Genomic DNA, 19,790 nt, shown 5'->3' on the forward strand with positions numbered 1-19,790 from the left:
CTTAAAAGGTGGAATTCAGAAAGAAGTTATAAAAAATATATATATATTTTTGCTTCTCTCCTTTCCCAGTCCAGAGCAGATGGTCCAGTGCAACCTGTCCTCAAGGTCTTCCCCAAGACACAGCACGGGAACAGGAAGAGAGCATTCATTGAGACCTGGTACAAAGACTTTACGTGGCTGGAGTATTCTGTCTCTAGAGACTCTGTTTTTTGCTACCCTTGTCGCCACTTTTCGCTCCCAAATGCCCCAATGTCTATATTCAGGTCAGAATCAGGGTTCTCTAATTGGAAAAAAGCACTGTGCAGAAATGGTGGCTTTAGAGATCATTGCAAATCAGAACATCACAGAAGTGCTGTGTTTGCTTGGACACAGCACAAATTAGTCATTGAAAAAAAAAAAACCTCCATGATCGAATCAATAAACAAAGAAAGGGAAAAAAGAGTTAGAGAGAACCAGATATATATCAAAAACATTGCTCAGCTGCTGCTCTTAACAGCTGTTCAAAACATTTCTCAGCGTGGACACAGGGAATCTGAAGGCTCGGATAACCCCGGCGATTTCTTAGCCATCTTGGATGCAATTGCACAGCACAATTCATTAATTGAGAAACGCATGAATGCACATGGGAATGCAAAATACACCAGTAAGAACATTCAAAATGAAATTTTAGAAACGCTTGCAGAGATGGTTCAGCTTGACATAATCAAGGAAGTTAAACAAAGCGAGGTCTTCAGCATAATCGCAGACGAAACAAAAGACCTGCAAAAGAAACAGCAGATGTCTTTTGTTGTGAGGTATTATTATAATGGTACCATCAATGAGAGCTTTCTTGACTTTGTGAATGCCGATCAGCTTGATGCAGCAGGTCTAAGTAGACTGATTATAAAATGCTTGGAAAAACATGGGCTGCAGTATCGTAGCAACCTCATTGGACAGGGCTACGATGGAGCTGCCATCATGAGTGGCAAGCACTCTGGCGTTTGCACAAGAATTCAGGAGGTAGCAAAATATGCCTTTTATGTGCATTGTAAGGCTCACTGCTTAAATCTTGTGATTGTGGATAGTGTTAAATCGGTGACTGAGGCAGGTTGCTTTTTTTTCACTCATGCAGAAATTACAGGTGCTGGTCATAAAATTAGAATATCATCAAAAAGTTGATTTATTTCAAGAATTCAACTTAACAGGTGAAACTAATATATTATATAGACTCATTACATGTAAAGTGAGATATTTCAAGCCTTTATTTGTTATAATTTTGATGATTATGGCTTACAGCTTATGAAACCTACGAAATCAAAATCCCAGAAAATTTGAGTATTACATGAAATCACATGTAATTACACAGTGATACCATGGTCATTGAACCAGGTTTTGGTTCTTTTGGCAGTGTGGGCAGGTGCAAATCCTGCTGGAAAATGAAGTCAGCATCTCCATAAAGCTTGTCTGCTGAAGGAAGCATGAAGTGCTCTGGAAATGTCCTGGTAGACGGCTGCGTTGAGTGGACAGCACAGTGGACCAACACCAGCCGATGACATGGCTCCCCAAACCAACACAGACTGTGGAAACTTCACACTGGACTTTGTGTGCCTCTCCATTCTTCCTCCAGACTCTGGGACCTTGGTTTCCAAATGAGATGCAAAATTTGCTCTCATCAGAAAAGAGGACTTTGGTCCACTGTGCTTTATTAAATCCAGAGTCAACGCAGCCATCTACCAGGACATTTTCAGAGCACTTCATGCTTCCTTCATTTTCCAGCAGGATTTGCACCTGCCCACACTGCCAAAAGAACCTAAACCTGGTTCAATGACCATGGTATCACTGTGTAATTACTGTGTGATTTCATGTAATATTCTAATTTTCTGGGATTTTGATTCCGTGGGTTTCATAAGCTGTAAACCATAATCATCAAAATTATAACAAATAAAGGCTTGAAATATCTCACTTTGCATGTAATGCGTCTATGTAATATATTAGTTTCACCTGTTAAGTTGAATTCTTGAAATAAATCAACTTTTTGATGATATTCTAATTTTATGACCAGCACCTGTACATAATTTCCTATCAGGATCTTACGTGCACACAAAATGGCAATACAGAAAGAGATGTATGGTGGTCAGCCCCGTGAAATGCCTTCATTAAGTGACACCAGGTGGGCTTGCAGATTTTCAGCCTGTCACAATATGCTTGATAGACTTCCAGCAGTGTACCGTGTTCTTCAGCAAATTGGGCAGGAAAAGGACGGTGATCGGGCAACAGATGCTCGTGGTTTATTAGCTCAACTTGATGTTAGTTTCATTGGTGTTCTAGTGACATTCAACAAAGTCCTGGGACAGTCCAAATTTTTGTTGGACATGTTACAGTCCCCCTCACTAGATTTAGCTGCAGCAGTCACTCTTGTAGAATCATTGCTGGACACATTAGAGCAATACAGGAGTGAGGCCTATTTTGAGGCTCTGTGGAAAGAGGTTGAGGAAATGGCTGTAAAATGTGACCTCAGCTTGGAAAAGACTGAGAAGAGGCAGCCAAAGATGAACACACCATTGTGTGATTACATAATAACTGCACCATCTGGTGAGCGTAGAGTCAATAAAGATGATGGGGAAAGCTTTAAGAGACGTGAACTACCCGGTGCTTGATTCAATGGCTGGTGAGTTGCAAAGGCGGTTCTCTAAACCCAACTGCAAAATTATGAAGGGAATTCAAGCACTTTACCCACAAAGTGTTAACTTTTTACAGGAAGAGGCTCTTTTTTCCTTTGCAAAGATTTTTGACTCAAATGTTGAGGACTTGTCAAATGAGCTGTTTCAGATCAAGAGAGTGCTGGATAGGAAAGAGAAAAGTGGAATGCAGAGATTGACCACACTCCTTGAGTTTGTTGCTTTTCTGGAGCCTTTCAAAGAGGTGTTCCATGAGCTTTTCAGGCTTTGCAAGATTGCTGTAGTAATAGCGGTAAGCAGTGCTTCGTGTGAGAGAAGCTTTTCAGCTCTAGCACTTATTAAAAACCACTTGAAGACAACCATGGGTGATGCCCGTTTGAGTCACTTGGGTGTCCTAAGCGTTGAATCCCGACGGGCCAGGTTATTAGATTTGGATGAATTTGTCAGGCGTTTCAGCTCCAAGCATAGCAATTGGAGAATTCTTCTTTTTTGAGGTGTATGTGTGTATGAGTGTGTGTATGTGTGAATGAGCAAGTGAAAGAAATTGAGTGAGAGAAAGATAAAGAGAGAGAGAGATGTTTAAGCTGGGAGGTGCAAGTTGTTGCTCCTACAGTATGTTAATGCTGCTTTGCATGTTCAAAATGGTTTATCTCATCAAAAAAGGGCTTAAATTGCAATTTGTTTTTCTGACAATATGTGAAAAAGATGAGAAATAAGAAACAAATGTTTAGGTAAATATATCCACACTGTAAATTGTATTGTATTTGGAAACAGTGTTATGGTCACATACGTACAGTACATGTTAAAATACCTCTTTGTTTGTTCTGAATATGCTGTGCTCTGCTGCACTTTACCTTATTAGAGTGTACTGTATGAGACCGTTTTAGTGTGTGTGTGTGTGTGTGTGTGTGTGTGTGTGTGTGTGTGTGTGTGTGTGTGTGTGTGTGTGTGTGTGTGATTTATGCATTGTGTCCTTTTTGCACAGTATAAATAAATGAAAAAAATCATTAAGAACTTTACTGGCTCATAATTTTTTATTAGAGTGGTTGAAAAAGGAATGACTGCCGAAATGTATTTGCACCGTACTGAATAAATTATTTTGTGTGCTTGAATGTACCCTGTACTTGGCCCCTGAATGTAACATGTGGCCCCTTAATGGCCCCTGTTACAGAAAAATCCTAGAACCGCCACTGAAACCAAGTGTGAAACTGACTGTGGAGCAGGCACAAAAAGTTCAATGTTCTCACCGTGCCCTCCATGCAAAACACAGAGACTTCAATGTGGGTGATTCGGTGCTGGTCAGAGATTATCGACGGGGAGAGGAGAAGTGGAAAACCGGTACTGTTTCTTCTCAGTCAGGACCAGTGTCGTACACGGTTCAGGTGGACAGTTCACAAAGCTGGAAAAGACATGCAGATCAAATGTTAGACTGTCATCCAGAAATTACAAAAAACACAGAACCACTGCCAGCAGAGAACAGTCAAAACAATGCAGTCATGTCTCCGGTTTCCCTCGTGTATTTTCTGAAACACAACAGAATAATATATGATATTATAGCATATTGATGCTGACATAACAGTTTTCACTTTCACTTTCACTTAAGTAAAGTTTCACTTTAATGAGCCACACAAAATATGCATAACAAAAACAAACATTCAAAAACTAAAGGAGCCTCAAATATCCTGTCGGATACTCAAGGAACTTAAAAATGTAATTTAAGTGCCTCAAAGCTCTTTCTCCTATAGTAGGGTTACTGGAGGAGCATTGACAATATTTGAGGTTCTTGCTGGAACTTATGGGATCCTTTAAGCACGTTGTATTTAGTTCAGAGGTTCTGGAGTCACCTTTTCATTACTATGAGACCTCGAAGTGCTTTGGGGGGAAATAGAGGAACTTAAATGTGATAAAAGGGTTATTGGAAGATCTTTTAACATTTAAGTGGTTCCTGGAGGATCTCTTATGTTAAAGCCAGCATCTGGAGGAACCCAATGGTTCAGTGAGGCCAGAATGATATTATTATTATCCTATTATTACTTAAGTTTGATTCAGTATACATACCCAGGTGAAAAATACGTAGGCTACTATTAAAAATGTACTTGAGTGTGTTTTTAGTAGGCCTTCAATACAAATATAACCTACTTTAATGCATTTTAATACATTTAACAGTAGCCTACTGTAGCTACGTCTTTTTCACCTGGGTAGCTTACATTTATTTAGTATAGGCCTATGTTATTGATTAATTTAAACCTTAAACAACAACACTAAAAAATCATAATATTAATGATAAAAATTAACTAATTATTATTGAATAAATAATAGTAATAAAATAATATTTTTTACTTCTTCATAAATTATTATTTGAAGAAGAAGAACCAGGAGGATAAAGAGTTTATTCAGTCACGAAACTGCTGCTATTCCTCTGCTGTCGTCGCTTCAGTGATGCTCGCGCGCAACAAAGCTCAGCTGATCGGCGTCATCGGGTTTGAAAGTAACGGCTCTCCTCATCAAAGCTTCCGCCGTTTGTTCGGCTCTCCCTTACAAGGTTTGTAAACTCGCCAAAGAAATATTAATACTCACTATATATTCAAACACACATATATATTTAAACTAAATTTATTATACATTACTACTTTTTTTACAGTGTTTACCACTCGTTTATTGTACAGTATCTGGTATGAAGGTTTTAGCCGCGATGCTAACTACGTTGATCTAATGAACAAATGGAAATTATTGACTCGTTGTCTTAGATTGATTTAAAGTTAGTCATTCAATTCAACATATTCTGTACAACTGTGTCTTCAAATTGCTGATATAGCCTAACTAATTTATTTCGTCATTGGCGTTTGTTATGAATAACAAAAGCAGGTTAATATAGTTTGGTCTGTTTTTGTTTAGCCTAACTTTACTTAACGTTACTACAGGTGCCCTCATTCTCTCAAATACCATTTTGAATCCATTTAGTGGTCAATAAATATTATGTTGTGAATAATCAGCTTTGTTATTTTGTTTCCGCAGAACAACCAGTACAATGTTTCAGTGGCAACATTGAATTACAGTAAGTACCTGCACCACATGCAAGTACTTTATTACTATGAACTCTGTGTGCAATTGTATTGTTTGCTACTTGTTTTTTAATCAGTTATTCTCTGAAAATCTTCTTCCCTCATGCTCTCAAATCTCATTCATGTTACATTCATGTAATACCACAGGTTTGGAGCCAATAATGCTATGCATTTTTTATAGGCTATACCTTAATCATATGCATTTGAATATAAGACATTTGAACCCTGAATTATAAGTTCAAGTTTGGTCTTTTTTTAGACAAAAAAAGGAAAAAGCTATTAAATGGCTTCATAAGACTTACAACACAAACCATAACACATGAGTTGTGAATTCATTTATTATTTTTAGGATCTTTTCTGGGATATTTTTGGAGCTTAACCATTTTTACATAAATTTTTGCATTGAATTGAACTAGACAAGTATACATAAGAATGGTTTAATGAATGATTTACACAATTTTTTTTCTGCTTGTGTTTCATGCAGTGAAAGCGAACGGTGACAGGGGTTGCATTATGCCTGAGATCTGCTTTTGGGTTCCACAGACAGAAAGTCAAACAGGTTTGGAACGTCACAAGGCTGAGGAAATTATTTAAATTTCACAACTATCACTTTAATAACATTACTAACAGTAAATTTTGTATTTTGCAGGGATCTCGGTAAACTGAAATACAAGTTTGAAGTTTGAACAAGAATAAAAATCCTCCTGTAAACCTGAAAATCATTGAAGTGCCTGGACCGACTATCCACCAGAAAAGAGGAAAAACAAACAGAAAATGAAGCTGATGCACCTTTTCACTTTTCTAACTCGTTAAGTACCTCACATGTCCCTTGTGAAGATTTTATAATTGATTGCATTTTATGTTGCAGTGAGTAAAGGTGCGTCACATTTGTGAATTTCGTGAAATTACACAGGCAAAAAGGTCCATTGACCATTGTCAGCAGTGTAGCAATGTAATGTATGAACCTCCACACAAAATTGCTGATCGTGTGGATTCTTATTGAAATGACCACCAGTTGAACATTCACAGTTGAAAATTCACCAGTTGAAAATTCACCAGTGAACATTCACAGAACAACAGATCATTTTACTGCACCTTTATACTGTTCAAATGGAAAATGTTTTCTGATTGTTGTGACATAAGGAATACTGTTTCCGGGTCGAAGCCTCTACTTCTACTTCCTTTATCTTGTTTCTAGATATTGAGAATACTCAACAACCATTTATGGGAACTGTTGATTCAAGTCACACATTTAAGCTTTTCAAAAGCCATAGTGTACATTACAGTCTCCAGTCTCACGGCATCCCAGACTTCAACATTTTATGATTCAAAATAGCTGAATAACTAACCATCAGAGATTTCGGTATAGAGATAAAGGTTAGGATCATAATTTTCAGGAATATTACAGAACAATGAGTGCATATTAGCACTGTTGTTTGTTTTTGGCATCTGAGAGAGCTTTTGGCGTCAGTAACAGTAGCGTCAGACTTAAGCGAACTGAAACACGTTTTAAAATTAAGTGAGGATGGACATTTTTAATTAGTCAATTTTAATTTTTTACATTGATTTATTACATGGAACATGTGTTTTCTATGCATTTTGTTGAGATGTCTTTTCTTGTGTAGCCTATTTGATTATTCATGTTACTTATGTATTATACAATTTTTTTTGTGTGTATTCATTAATCTATTACTAGTTTTTTTCCCCAAGTGCATTGAAGTGTATGTATTAAAATGGATCTAAAATATGTAATAAACAATTCTTATTTTGTATTTGGTTCAGTTTGTTTATTATAATAGAAGTTTATGGTAACCGTAGTAACAACATGAAATTAATTTAATACAAAAAAAAAATAATAATAGAAATTTGAAATTTGGTTCCTGGAGGCACCCACAGTGGTTCCACACAGTGCTTCATATAAGAGTTCCTCAGGAAACCTGTGTGGTTCCTCAGAGAACCGGCCCTTTTTAAAGGGGTGCCTAGAGGATCTACAGACAGTTCCGCCGGTGTGGCGAAGTGAAGAACCCCAAAAGGTTCCTCCAGGCACCTTTAATTTTTACAGTGTAGCTGTATTTTTCTAAACATTCCCTTATAAAATATGATTAATAATTTTTGCATTATGCATTTTCCGCTTTTGCCAAATACCATTTTACACAAACATAGATTTATGTGGGTTTTTGTACTTTCAAAGTGGGCTTAATACAACAGCACTATTATTTTGGATTTTCTTAAGGGGGGGAAAAAAAACATTTTTTTTTTTTTTTTTACTTTTGGTTTCAGTTTTGATTTCCCTGACCTCCTTTGACCTTAATTCAATGAGCTGTGTGGACACATTTGAAATCACATTATCCTGATAATTTTCGTATCTCAACACCCATAAAACTCATGTTATCATCCTTCATGTATTACTTGCTTACAATAGTTGCTTTGCAAGATCTTGGCAGAAAGTAGGCCTATATATTTATTATTATATCATATTCAAAATTATGTTTATTTATTCGTTTTTCTTGTTGTTCGTACAGCCATCCACGGATGAATTCCTAGTTCCTGTTTCCGTATTTGGGTGGTCGACATATTTGGCTAAAAAAAAGTTTTTAAAAAAAATCTAGGCTAAGCCATGGAACTCATTGGGTTATATTCTACCAACTCTTATATTTCCAAATATATGTGGTCTTGTAGATTTTGTCCTGAAATTTACATTTATTCACTAGTTTACTGTCTTAGTGGCTAAAATTGTCATATGGTGTGACATGAATATTGTGTATTAAATTAAAAAGGGGTATAAAGTGATAATGTACGTCAATTTATCGTGATCATTTATCATTACTATATAAAAGTATATCATTTTACAAAGCAAATTTGGAGTCGACATAGGCCTATCAGTCACAATATCATTCAAATTGCCATCAAATTACTGACAATGGCAAATAATAACATTAGCTTTTTAGCAAATGTCATCATCATCGAAAGAATGGGTGATTTATTAGTCACAGATACTGTAGGGACAATCTGACCCAATACGGCTCACACAAGATACACACACTCAGTAGGCCTATGTATCTTGCTCTGTCGAGCGGCAGAAGTGATTCGTAGGCTATTACATAATGTTTTTCCAGCAGGAAAGGATTGTTTTTCCCCACGCCACGCCCCGTATGACTTGGACACCGACTTGGTTTGGTAAAACAGACTTGGAACGAAATAAAGGTGATGTCAGAATTTCTATTTTATTTTATTTTATTTTTTTGGTTACACTTAAATTATGTTTTTTTTTTTCACATATCTGAGTGGTTTCACTTTTGAACTTGCGCCTCACACAGCCTACAGCATGTAACGGCCTTTAACTAACAAATTCTGTGGCTATAAATGCCCAGTGCGCTGTTGTGTATATCGCATGTTTGTGAATATAGGATTCTGTCCGAAATTTTTTTTTTTTTTTTTCATAGCGATTAACTTTTATAATGCGTAGGTACAGCATAGAGCATAGATACATCTCTACATGGCTGTGGCACCGTGGCACGCCTAAAGTTGGTTATATTGTCCTGCTAGATTTTTGATCAGGCAAACGCTTGATAAGTCGGTCCGCTAGTCAGGAATCAAAATAACTTTAGATTGAGCCTGATTTGTGAAAACTTTCTTAATCGCATCATGTGTTCGCGTTTCGGTGTTTCTCACTGCTCTGCTGATTCCACTTCCAACAATTTGATCAATAAATTAGGCCTAACAGTTTTTGTTTCCGATGTTTATCTCCTGAGAACTCTCAGGTATTGAAGCCTAGACAGTGCCCTAGAGAAAGATTAGGCTATTGCAGATGTGCAAATAACTTTTTTTGCCCTCTTCAGTTTGTCCAGTCCAGCATGGGTGTACAGGCAGGAGTTCTTCTCTGCTGGCTTCATGGTTAGATTTTAAATTTCCAAACATTATTATGAATTAATTATTTTTACATTTTGTGAGGTTACGTCTTTAAAATGATTAGTATTCATATGTTAACTTCTTTAAATGTAAATTCATATATATATATTTTAAGTTTATTATCTTTCAATTATTTTATCATTATTATTTTGCAGTTCTTTGTCCTGTCGTGTTTGGTGATGTTTGGAAGGTGGAGGTAGAGTCTAAAATGGATGCTCTGGTCTCATCTTGTGTCGTGTTGCCCTGTACATTTAAATACCCTGCTCAAGAACAGCCCTCCAGTCGTATTAAAGGCATGTGGCACATGAAGGACAAATGGGAGGATTACATCTATAACAATGATCCTACAAGGGTTCTAGACAATTTCAAGGGTCGTACAAGACTGATTGGTTCACTGGGTGATTTAAACTGCTCCTTGGAGATTGATGATGTCAAAAACCATGACAACGGCCCGTATTGTTTCAGGGTGGAATTAGAGACGTCTAAAATAGACAAGTACTCCTTTGTGAATAACTGTGTGACAATTAAAATAATTGGTAAGTGTGCTTTTGAGCTGTCAACCTATAATTTACAACCCCTATAGGATACAAAACAAGAAAACATACAAAAAAAAAATTTGTGGAAAAATTTGGAAAAATTCCAAATTATGTTTTTGTGACAAAATAATTAGTAAATAAGCTAGTTTTTACTATGGGAAATATGTGTTCTGTCATTCAAAATATATGTACAGAGAAAGCATCAAAACCAGAGTTGCTGGCTGAGACGTCTGTAGAAGAAGGTCGACCTGCAACCTTCAGATGCTCCGTCCGTCACACCTGTCCGTCCTATCAGCCCACTCTCAGCTGGAACCACACTGGAAAAACCATCATGATCTACAAGGACATTGGTCATGGAAATTGGGAAGCAGAGTCTCTCCTTACCTTCACCCCAGCAAAAGAGGATGATCACTCCTCTGTCGCATGCACAGTCAAGTACCACGGGAGTGTGGAGGGTGAAATGCAAGCCACTCACCAAATCTTTGTGAAAGGTATAACAATAAGACTACTGTGTATATATTGTTATACGTGATAATTTATAGTAATTAAGTGATTTGTTTTTTTTTACCAGAACAAGCAACTCTCAGCCACATTCTCATACCAACCATCTCTGGTCTTGGAGCTGCTCTTTTGGTTGGATTACTGTGTTTCTTCGTTGTCAAGAGATACAAGTGAGTCTGGATCTGATTTAAGCATAAGATCACTGACTAATAATAAGAAATGCATTCCTAAAAACATTTGATATTTGTGTAAATTACTTAATTTTATGTATAATTGGTTTATTTTAACACACACACACACACACACACACACACACAAAGGAAACCGCACATCAAACAAATTCAAAGTTCAAGATACATTGAAAAGTAGAATTTTACTGAAGATCTTCATAAGTGACTAAATAAGCAGTTGTCTAATGTTTTTAAGATATAAGCACTGAAGATATTCAAAGACGAACTGAAAGTTTTGTTTTTTGCTTTGCTTTTTGTACACAGTCACTTTTTTGTTAGTGCTTTTTAGTATTCTGTTGTCACTGTCTGTGAGTCTTCAGTAAAATACTAATTTTGATTTTTCATGTTTTGTAAACTGAATCTATGCACCCAGAAAAAAACAAAAAAACTTTTATGTACAAATTGTTGCAGGACTTTTTCTTATTTTTTGAAAACCCTGCACTTATTTGTGAGCATTTGATTTAGATGTCTCCCTAGATGTTTAACACGCTAAGATGCTGATGATTTGACTCATGTGTTTTAATTTGGTAGTTGGGTCCTGAAGACATTGGAGAGTTGAGAAACACTGCATTAAGACATTCTGGTATCTTTCAGTAATATTTTGTTTTAAATCACTAAAATCTTTCCCAGGAAGCGCATTGCAGATCTCCAATCCAGAAACGACAATGGGTGAGTATTAACAGCAATTTTACCTCAGAACATTAATAGTGACTCAGTCTGATTTTACAAGTTTGTGGACTTTGAGTTATCTATAGTAGTGTACTCTCAAAAGCTGAAAAACTTGTGGCATATATATAGACTTCATCAAACCCTCATAAATCAGTACCACATCTGTTCGTCCCATACAACTTAATTTGCTTTTATGAGACAGCCAAACAGCTAACTTTTCCTGTCCGAAAATGAAATTGAGTATATGATAAATCTCCCTCTTACTTCATATATTTAGGTCCATAAATAAACAATTCAGATGTAAAAACCTAACCTCTGGCACCACCCACTAATAAGGTCAAAAAGAGGCATCAACCTATTACAATTGAGAAACAAATGAAAAACTGTCTCCTGTTGTTCACAGAAAGGACATCCCATCCCTACTAGTGGATCAAAATGTGCTCTGAATCTGTTTGTAGCTTTGATGCCATGTACAACTCGCCATTGCAGGTCTCCAGACAGGCCCTTTAAGATTAAAATACCAAAAGAGAAGTTTATTAATAGCCAGTATCTTAAATAATATTAAGATATCTTTAATACTTCTTGACTTACAGACAAGTAAGTCAAAGGAAAAACAATATGGTAGTCAGACAGGAATGTTCGACAAAGGGAAACAAGATACATTTCTAGTTTTAACATTATTTGTTCTTTTCAGTCATTTCACTTTAGAAGAAATAATTATCAGCTGTATGCAAAGTGACCCATATTTGGTTTTTGACCCCTGGAAATTTAACAAATTACTCATGGAGCCAGATTGAAATCCCTAGATCTCTGGAAATTAAGCATATAGGGCATTAAGCATTAATATACCAAAAGAAACGTTTAAGAACCAAAATCTAAAAGGGTATTAAGATATCAGAGCAAAGAATGCAAAAGAAGTGCTGCTTCAGGGTGTAAAATCTCGGTGCTCTTTGGTTGCATGGGATACTTAAAGTCTAAGAGCTTAGAAACTCCAAGGCACTCGAAATAAGTAGAAAAAAGTTAAAAAGCCTTTATTTCATCGATGTCTTAAACATTAAAATTGGTGACAGATCCACCTACGCGTTGCGGCCAAACATGCCTTCGTCAGGGTGTGTGTAACAAACAGCATATCAGATTCATTTTTAGCAGCAGTTAATTAATCAAATTACAATCACCTGGTCACTCTGTGTAAAAAAACAATTAAGATAATTGAGATAATTGACCTAAAGCAACCTATAGAGGAGAGAGACAGAGAGAGAGAGAGAGAGAGAGAGAGAGAGAGAGAGAGAGAGAGAGAGAGAGAGAGAGAGAGAGAGAGAGGAGAAAAAGAAAGAAAGAAAGAAAAAAAAAAAAACGAAAAAGAAACACTAAACCTATACCAATATCATAAATATCAATAAAGTATGCAGGTCAAATTGCACAAAACACTATTGTATGCATAACTTCTTTTTTGTAAATCAAATTACATAAATCGAAATTCAAAAATCAAACAATGTATAAATCATACAATGCACAGCGTTGTCCACACACACAAAAAAAAAAAAAAAAAAAAAAAAAAAAAAAACAATATCATAAATACCAAAAAAGTATACAAGTCAAAATGCACAAAGCACTATTGAAACCATAATATAACTTATTTTTGATCAATCAAAATACATAAGTCAAAATTCAAAAATCATACAATGTGTAAATCATAAAAATACACAGTGCAACCCACCACACACACAAAAAAACAATATCATAAATACCAATAAAGTATGCAAGTCAAAATTCACAAAACACTATTGTAAATATAACAACTTTTTTATAAATCAAAATACATAGGTCAAAATTAAAAAAATCATACAATGTATAAATCTCACAGCGCAACCCCCCCCCCCCCCCCCCCCAAAAAAAAATTATTATTTTACAAAAATGGCACTAAGTCTAATTCTCCATTCAAGCCCGGAAATGTTGTTGCTTTCAGTGTATAGATCCAAAAATACTCCCTCTGTAAAAGCTTAGTAACCCTATCTCCTCCTCTTTTTGACTTAGGGATTTGTTCAATGCCGATTATCTTCAGTGTACTTGGGCTACCATGATTTGCATCTCTATAATGTAGGGCCATAAAGGGTTACAGACTCGAATAGCATTTTTATGTTCTGATAATCTGATCTTTAATTTTCTTGTAGTCATCCCTATATAAAAGCAGCCACATGGGCACTCCAACCTATACACCACAAATGAGGTATTACAATTAATAAATGATCTAATTTTCAAATCAGAACCAGAGGTTACATCTCTAAACATGCTAGTCTTAATCATATTATCACAGTGATTACAGTTGCCACACCTGTAATTTCCTGCACTTAAACTTAGCCAGGTATTTGATTTCTTAGAGGGAAGATGGCTTCTCACCAATTTGTCTTTAATTGTAGGTGCTTTCCGGAACTTAATTGAAGGAGATCCAGGCATGACTTCTCTTAGATAGGGATCACTCATAACTACTTCCCAATTACTTTTTATAATTTTCTTAATTCTGTTTGCCTCTGTACTGTACTGTATTGTGTCACGAAATAACTGAACTGAATTATCTGAATCTTGTGATTCACATTTTTGTTGTAATAGCTCATCTCTACTAATGTTTCTTACCTTATCGTATGCTTTGTTAATCACTCTATTTTTATATCCTCATTCCTTAAATCGTTGAGTCATATCTTGTGCCCTGATATTAAAATCTTCTTCCTTATCGCATATTCTTTTCAATCTCTGAAACTGACCAAAGGGAATATTTTCAGTCATCCATTTAGGATGAAAACTGTCTGCTCTTAATATGGTATTTCTGTCAGTTTCTTTCCTGAAGATGGTAGTATGTAACTCCTCATTACTTCCTTTAAAAATTTTAATGTCTAAAAAACTAATCTGAGTATATGAAAAATCTAGACTCAACTTCAAATTTACATTGGTATTGTTTAGATATGTATGAAAAGCTAACAAATCTGCCTCTGAACCTCTTCATATCAATATAATGTCATCTATATATCTACCCCACCACACCACATATTTCAAATATGAATTTAAATCGGAAAATACAAATCTCTCTTCCCAGAGTCCCAAAAACAAATTTGCATAATTTGGGGCAAAGCAGGCACCCATAGCTGTACCTTTAATTTGTTTATAGAATTCATTTTGAAACAAGAAGATGTTGTTATTCAGTGTCCATTCTGCTAATTGTACAATAAAACAAGTAGGTGTCCTTTCAGTAGATGATCTCATATCAAGATAGTATGCTAATGCTTCCAATCCATCTTTATGGTCTATGTTTGTATACAATGATTCTACATCCATAGTAGACAATATAGATGACTCAGTGATTTTCATTTTTTTGATGGTATTCAATACATGTGTTGTATCCTGAATAAATGAAGGAAGTTTACCAACAAATGGTTTAATAAAACTGTCAACAAATTTAGAAGCTGGCTCTGTAATAGACTCATTTCGGCTAATTATAGGTCTCCCTGGTGGACTTTCAAGATTTGTATGTATTTTCGGAAGCATATAAAAGGTAGGGATCCTAGGATTTTTACAAAATAGAAATTCGCACTCATTTTTTGAAATCCATCCCTCTTCTTTAGCATGTGATAAAATATCAGTCAGTTCATTTTTAATTCCTTCTATTGGGTTGGATTGCAGGCGCTGGTAATACTCACAGTTCTGTAGTTGTCGCAAGGCTTCTTCAATGTATGGATGTCTACCCCATAGCCTACCACAACTGCACCTCCCTTGCCCGCTCTTTTTATTACATTAAGATATATTTAATACGTCTTGAGTAACAGGTATGCAGACTTTGGTGAAAAAAAACACAAGAAGTGCCTTTTCACATTTTTGAACTGGCGCCATTGGCATATAATGCAACAAAGATTGCTAAAGTCAACAGATTTTACTAATAGACTACTAATCTCCCGGTAAAAATAAAATAATGCTCAATCTTTCTAAAGTCATTTCTACCCCCCTTCAATTTGGCTCCAAATCTCAGGTGAAAATGGTCATTTTCACAATTTCACCCCCCTCTACAAAATACTGGACTACTCCGTATTAATATTTTAGCTTTCTTTTTCTTTTTCTGTTATGAAAAAATAAAGAGAGGTTAAACTGTATGTCTGATCTGACTGGGTTGGAGAGGGGACGTACATTGTGTTTAAAGATGCTTCCTGCTGATAAAAGCACACAGATCTGTTTCCAATCTAATAATACACTTACTAATTAGAATTTTCTACTAATTCGATTTTCCTCTGACTGTAGAGCCAGAGTAGGGCTACCGCCGTTGTCCTAGCAACGCGTCATGACAACCATAACAGCAATGGAGAACTGAATTGCCCTAATGTGGGACACTGCCTAATGTGGGATACCTAAGGTCTAGTGTTTGTAGGTCCCCCCTAAATACATGAATGACAGTGAAACTATGGGTTAGACAAAGCTGTGGTGTCATGTGATCAAAATCATATGACCTATCAAATGTCCAATCATATTTGAGGGTGGAGCACTCATCAAACAGGAGGCACCTTGTGTGAAGACCATCCGAAGGCCAGTGACATAGAGTTTTAACAAATTTGATATTAAGGAGTTAAATACATTTTAAACAAAGCAATCCTGCTACTTTTTAGACTAGTATGCTTATGAAATGTTTGTCCATCAAAAAATAGTCTAACTTTGTGTGTATAAACTATATTTTTATCAAATTTCCTAGTGTCCCACATTAGGAAGTATGGTTTCCAAATCCAGGACAGCTTGATCAGCCTAATGTGGGACAGTACTTCAATGAGTCAAAAATGTGTGGTGGGGCATGGTTTGTTGGACAAACATGGCTATTTACATGGTTTTAGTCTTGTAATGCAATATTACAAGACTGTTAATGCAGATTTTTACAGTCATGTGAATTTTTTATTCTTGGAGGGTGGTTTGAAGGCTCTTTTTTTGTGTGTTTGTGTGCGTGTACATGCGTACATACGTGTGTGTGTGTGTGTGTGTGTGTGTGTGTGTGTGTGTGTGTCGTGTGTGTAAAAGGTACTGTAGGTAGTTGACTAAATGAAAAATAGCTCTGAATGTAAAAATGCTGCAGAAAACCAATAAAGCAATTCCACTTTATTTTATGCATCTGATTAATTAAATGAAATGTATTTCAGATCACAATGGCAAAGGTGAGAAAGAAGGGACAGATTGTTAGACACAGAAAGAGAGGCAGAAACAGGGAAAGGATAAGAGAAAGAAACTTAATCAGTGGAGGCAGGACAGGATGAGAGGAGCGATAGAGGAGTATAAGCAGATTGTTAAGGATGGTGGGGTCCCTCAGCTGAGACTGTTGGCCAGGGCATGGAATGACCCTAAATCTACACTCCAGTGAATCTAAAATAAAATAAGATTTTACTATTCTACAATGTGATTTTTGGTCTTTTATCATAGATTTTTCAGTGTCCCACATTGGGGACACAACTGTCCCACATTAGGAAGCTGCAGATTTTCTCAGAGGACTTGCAATAAGAGCACTAATATGTCTATAATAATTTCTCTTATGAATGGGTTATCTGAATTTTCTCTTTTGATTTGATTAGGACACATCCTGGGTTTTTTTAAATGGTATTGGGTGTAGATTTAATGTTTTGTTTACACATCGCAATATGTCACAGAAGTCTGAAGTGCAAAAAATGTCCCACATTAGGGCAATTCACCCTATCAATACTCCTGCTCCTGGCTTTACAAATTAACACTACAATTCAAAAACGCGCATTGACAGCTCTTCGTGACCGCTACGGACAGAGGATACGTTCAAAAAGAAAGGTATTCTCGCATGTTTTGACTGTTATTATTATTATTTTTTTTTTGCAGGCTTGCGATGGCAACATCTATAGCATATCACTAACAGGCGGTAAAGTTCAAGTTCAAGTGTATTGTCATGTACATAAAGGGAATTATAAGTTATGAAATGAATGTTGTGTGTTTAAAATAGGGTGACCAGACGTCCAGGTTTGACCGGGACACAATCGATTTTGAGTCAATCATTGCGGTCTGCGTCTGCATTATCTGTGCAGCCAGCGTTACAATGTATATTTGTAAACATTGTTGCACTGCCTCTTCTTAACAATGCCGTCTTGCTTTAACGGTTAGGCTATATCGCTAGCCAGGGATGTGCAGAGACATTTTGGGAAAAATAGGCTTAGTTAATTGTTAATAAATAATTCATATTATTTATATGAAATTTAAACAAAACACTTAATCTATTAACACAACTCTGACTACCTTACCAATTTTTCTTATTTGCCTGACTCAATTGTTTAATAGTTTTAATAAACACTCAACAAAATAATCAGTTCACACATATATTTTTTAGTGTTCATCAGGTTAATCACAAACAGCAAAGGAAATTCTGCTACAATGTGCATGTTTTCTATGTCTTAGTTCCCAGAAATCTGGTCACCCTAGTTTGTGTGTGTGTGTGTGTGCGTGCGTGGGGGGTGGATATAATAATGTACAATACCATAGCCCAGCGGTTCCCAAACTTTTTTTCCTGCGCACCCCCTTCTATGTCCCAACCGGGTTGGCGCACCCCCAATCCCCACTTCAAAAAAATAACGCAACAAAGGTTTGTTTTATCGCCATATAAAGACTCATGTTTAATCATATACTCAAATAACCAGAACACGCATGACAATAACAACATCAACAAAGTTTCAATATAATGCAACAAAGCTACGCACAAGCTTCCACTTTTAAGAGGACGAGTGACAGACACAGGCTCAGTAACAGAAAGCACGGTTATTTTCAGCCGCGTAAAAGAAACATTGCAGCAATATTAAATGACCGTGGAGCTAGCATCATCATCATAACACAACGGTTATGGAAATTAGAACGACAGTACATTGAATTAAATTGCAATGAAGTTACAAACGATCCACAACTTTAAAGAGAATAGGCTCCGAAATAGATAAAATAAATAAAAACGAGGATCAATCTGATACTTTTCAAGTGCGACAATAAAATGAGGCTGCCTAACACGATCCACAACATAATTAAGTAACAAGAGCATAGGCTCAAACATAAAATAAACAACAATATTTTGAACAATATTTATATATATATATATATATATATATATATATATATATATATATAAGAGCTCACCAAAGCTGAATTTGTTTGATCAAAAATACAGTACAACTTGTAATATTGTGAAATAGTATTACAATTAAAAATCTTGTTTGAATACGTTTCAAAATGTAATTTATTCATGTGATGTCAAAGATGAATTTTCAAAATAATTACTTCAGTGTCACATGACCCTTCAGAAATATGAAAACAGTTTGCTGCTTAATATTTTGGAAACTTTAATTTTTTTCATGATTCTTTGATGTATAAAATTTTCAAAAGAACAGCATTTATTTAAAAACGAAATATCTTGTAACATTATGTGACATGTTTTAAGGTCACTTTTGATCACTTTAATGCATCCTTACTGAAAAAAAAAAAAATTCTGACTAACCAACAAATTTTTGAACAGCAGTGTACATTCAGTTGGTCATTATTGCAATATAAACACTATCAGACTGATCAACAAGGAAGGTATATCTTCATTTACCAGTCGAAGACGGAGCCACTTTCTGCTCTTATGTTTAGCCTACTCCGTGCACTGTCAAGGGCTTCATCATATTTGTCGTGGTACCGGTCTTTGCAGCAATTATTTTACCGCAAATACTGCATCGCGCGCTGTTGGCATCAAGCCTGGAGAAATGTAGCCATACTTTTGATCGACTTTTCCACATCTTTATGGTATTGTGTGTGTGTGTGCTCGCGTCTCATATGAGTGTGTGCGCGGAGAGTTTGTGTATGTGTGCTTGGGTCACATTGAGTATGTGTATGTGCGCGAGTTTGTGTGTGTGTGTGTGCGCTCGCGTTTCATATAATGTGCGTGGAGAGTTTGTGTGTGTGCGCGCGCGTCTCATATGAGTGTGTGTGCGCGCGCGTCTCATATGAGTATGTGCGCGGAGAGTTCCGCGCGTCTCGTATGTGTAGAGTTTGCTTGTATGTGCGTGAGCGACTTTAGGTGTGTTGTTGTGCATTTCATATGTATTTGTTTTATCAAAAACTAATAAATTATAGTTTTTTTTTATTTAAAATAAAAGGAAAAGGAATTTACAAAGGAAATGTTTACTGTTCATGTTTTTTTTTATTGTATGGAAAAATCCCACTTAAAAA

At 36.0% G+C, this 19,790-nt stretch overlaps 2 protein-coding genes and 1 long non-coding RNA gene across 7 annotated transcripts in view; 2 read left to right on the forward strand and 1 right to left on the reverse strand.

Annotated features, from left to right (window-relative positions):
* LOC307167340 (B-cell receptor CD22) overlaps positions 1-19,790 on the reverse strand; it is a 98,978-nt gene that overhangs the window by 49,926 nt on the left and 29,262 nt on the right. The gene's annotated exons all lie outside the window — the stretch shown is intronic.
* LOC307167790 lies at positions 5,584-6,679 on the forward strand. The gene is made up of 3 exons (XR_013822874.1): positions 5,584-5,712; positions 6,204-6,278; positions 6,369-6,679. It is a non-coding gene; the product is annotated as an uncharacterized lncRNA (long non-coding RNA).
* Positions 8,819-19,790, forward strand: part of LOC307167355 (sialic acid-binding Ig-like lectin 14) — a 340,868-nt gene continuing 329,896 nt past the window's right edge. Inside the window, exons 1-8 of one of the 5 annotated variants that reach the window (XM_079886390.1) lie at positions 8,819-8,923; positions 9,559-9,613; positions 9,784-10,164; positions 10,359-10,655; positions 10,736-10,835; positions 11,526-11,564; positions 13,736-13,791; positions 13,982-16,681. In XM_079886390.1, the coding sequence (XP_079742516.1) occupies positions 9,574-9,613; positions 9,784-10,164; positions 10,359-10,655; positions 10,736-10,835; positions 11,526-11,564; positions 13,736-13,790 (912 nt within the window). In that variant the 5' untranslated portion in view covers positions 8,819-8,923; positions 9,559-9,573 and the 3' untranslated portion in view covers position 13,791; positions 13,982-16,681. Of the gene's footprint in view, positions 8,924-9,558; positions 9,614-9,783; positions 10,165-10,358; positions 10,656-10,735; positions 10,836-11,426; positions 11,565-13,735; positions 13,792-13,981; positions 16,682-19,790 lie in introns of those variants that run through there. The other 4 variants (XR_013822760.1, XM_079886392.1, XM_079886391.1 and 1 more) reach the window with 4 other exon arrangements.

This window comes from Squalius cephalus (assembly GCF_949319135.1).
Source record: "Squalius cephalus genome assembly, chromosome: 11".
NCBI lineage: Eukaryota > Metazoa > Chordata > Actinopteri > Cypriniformes > Leuciscidae > Squalius > Squalius cephalus.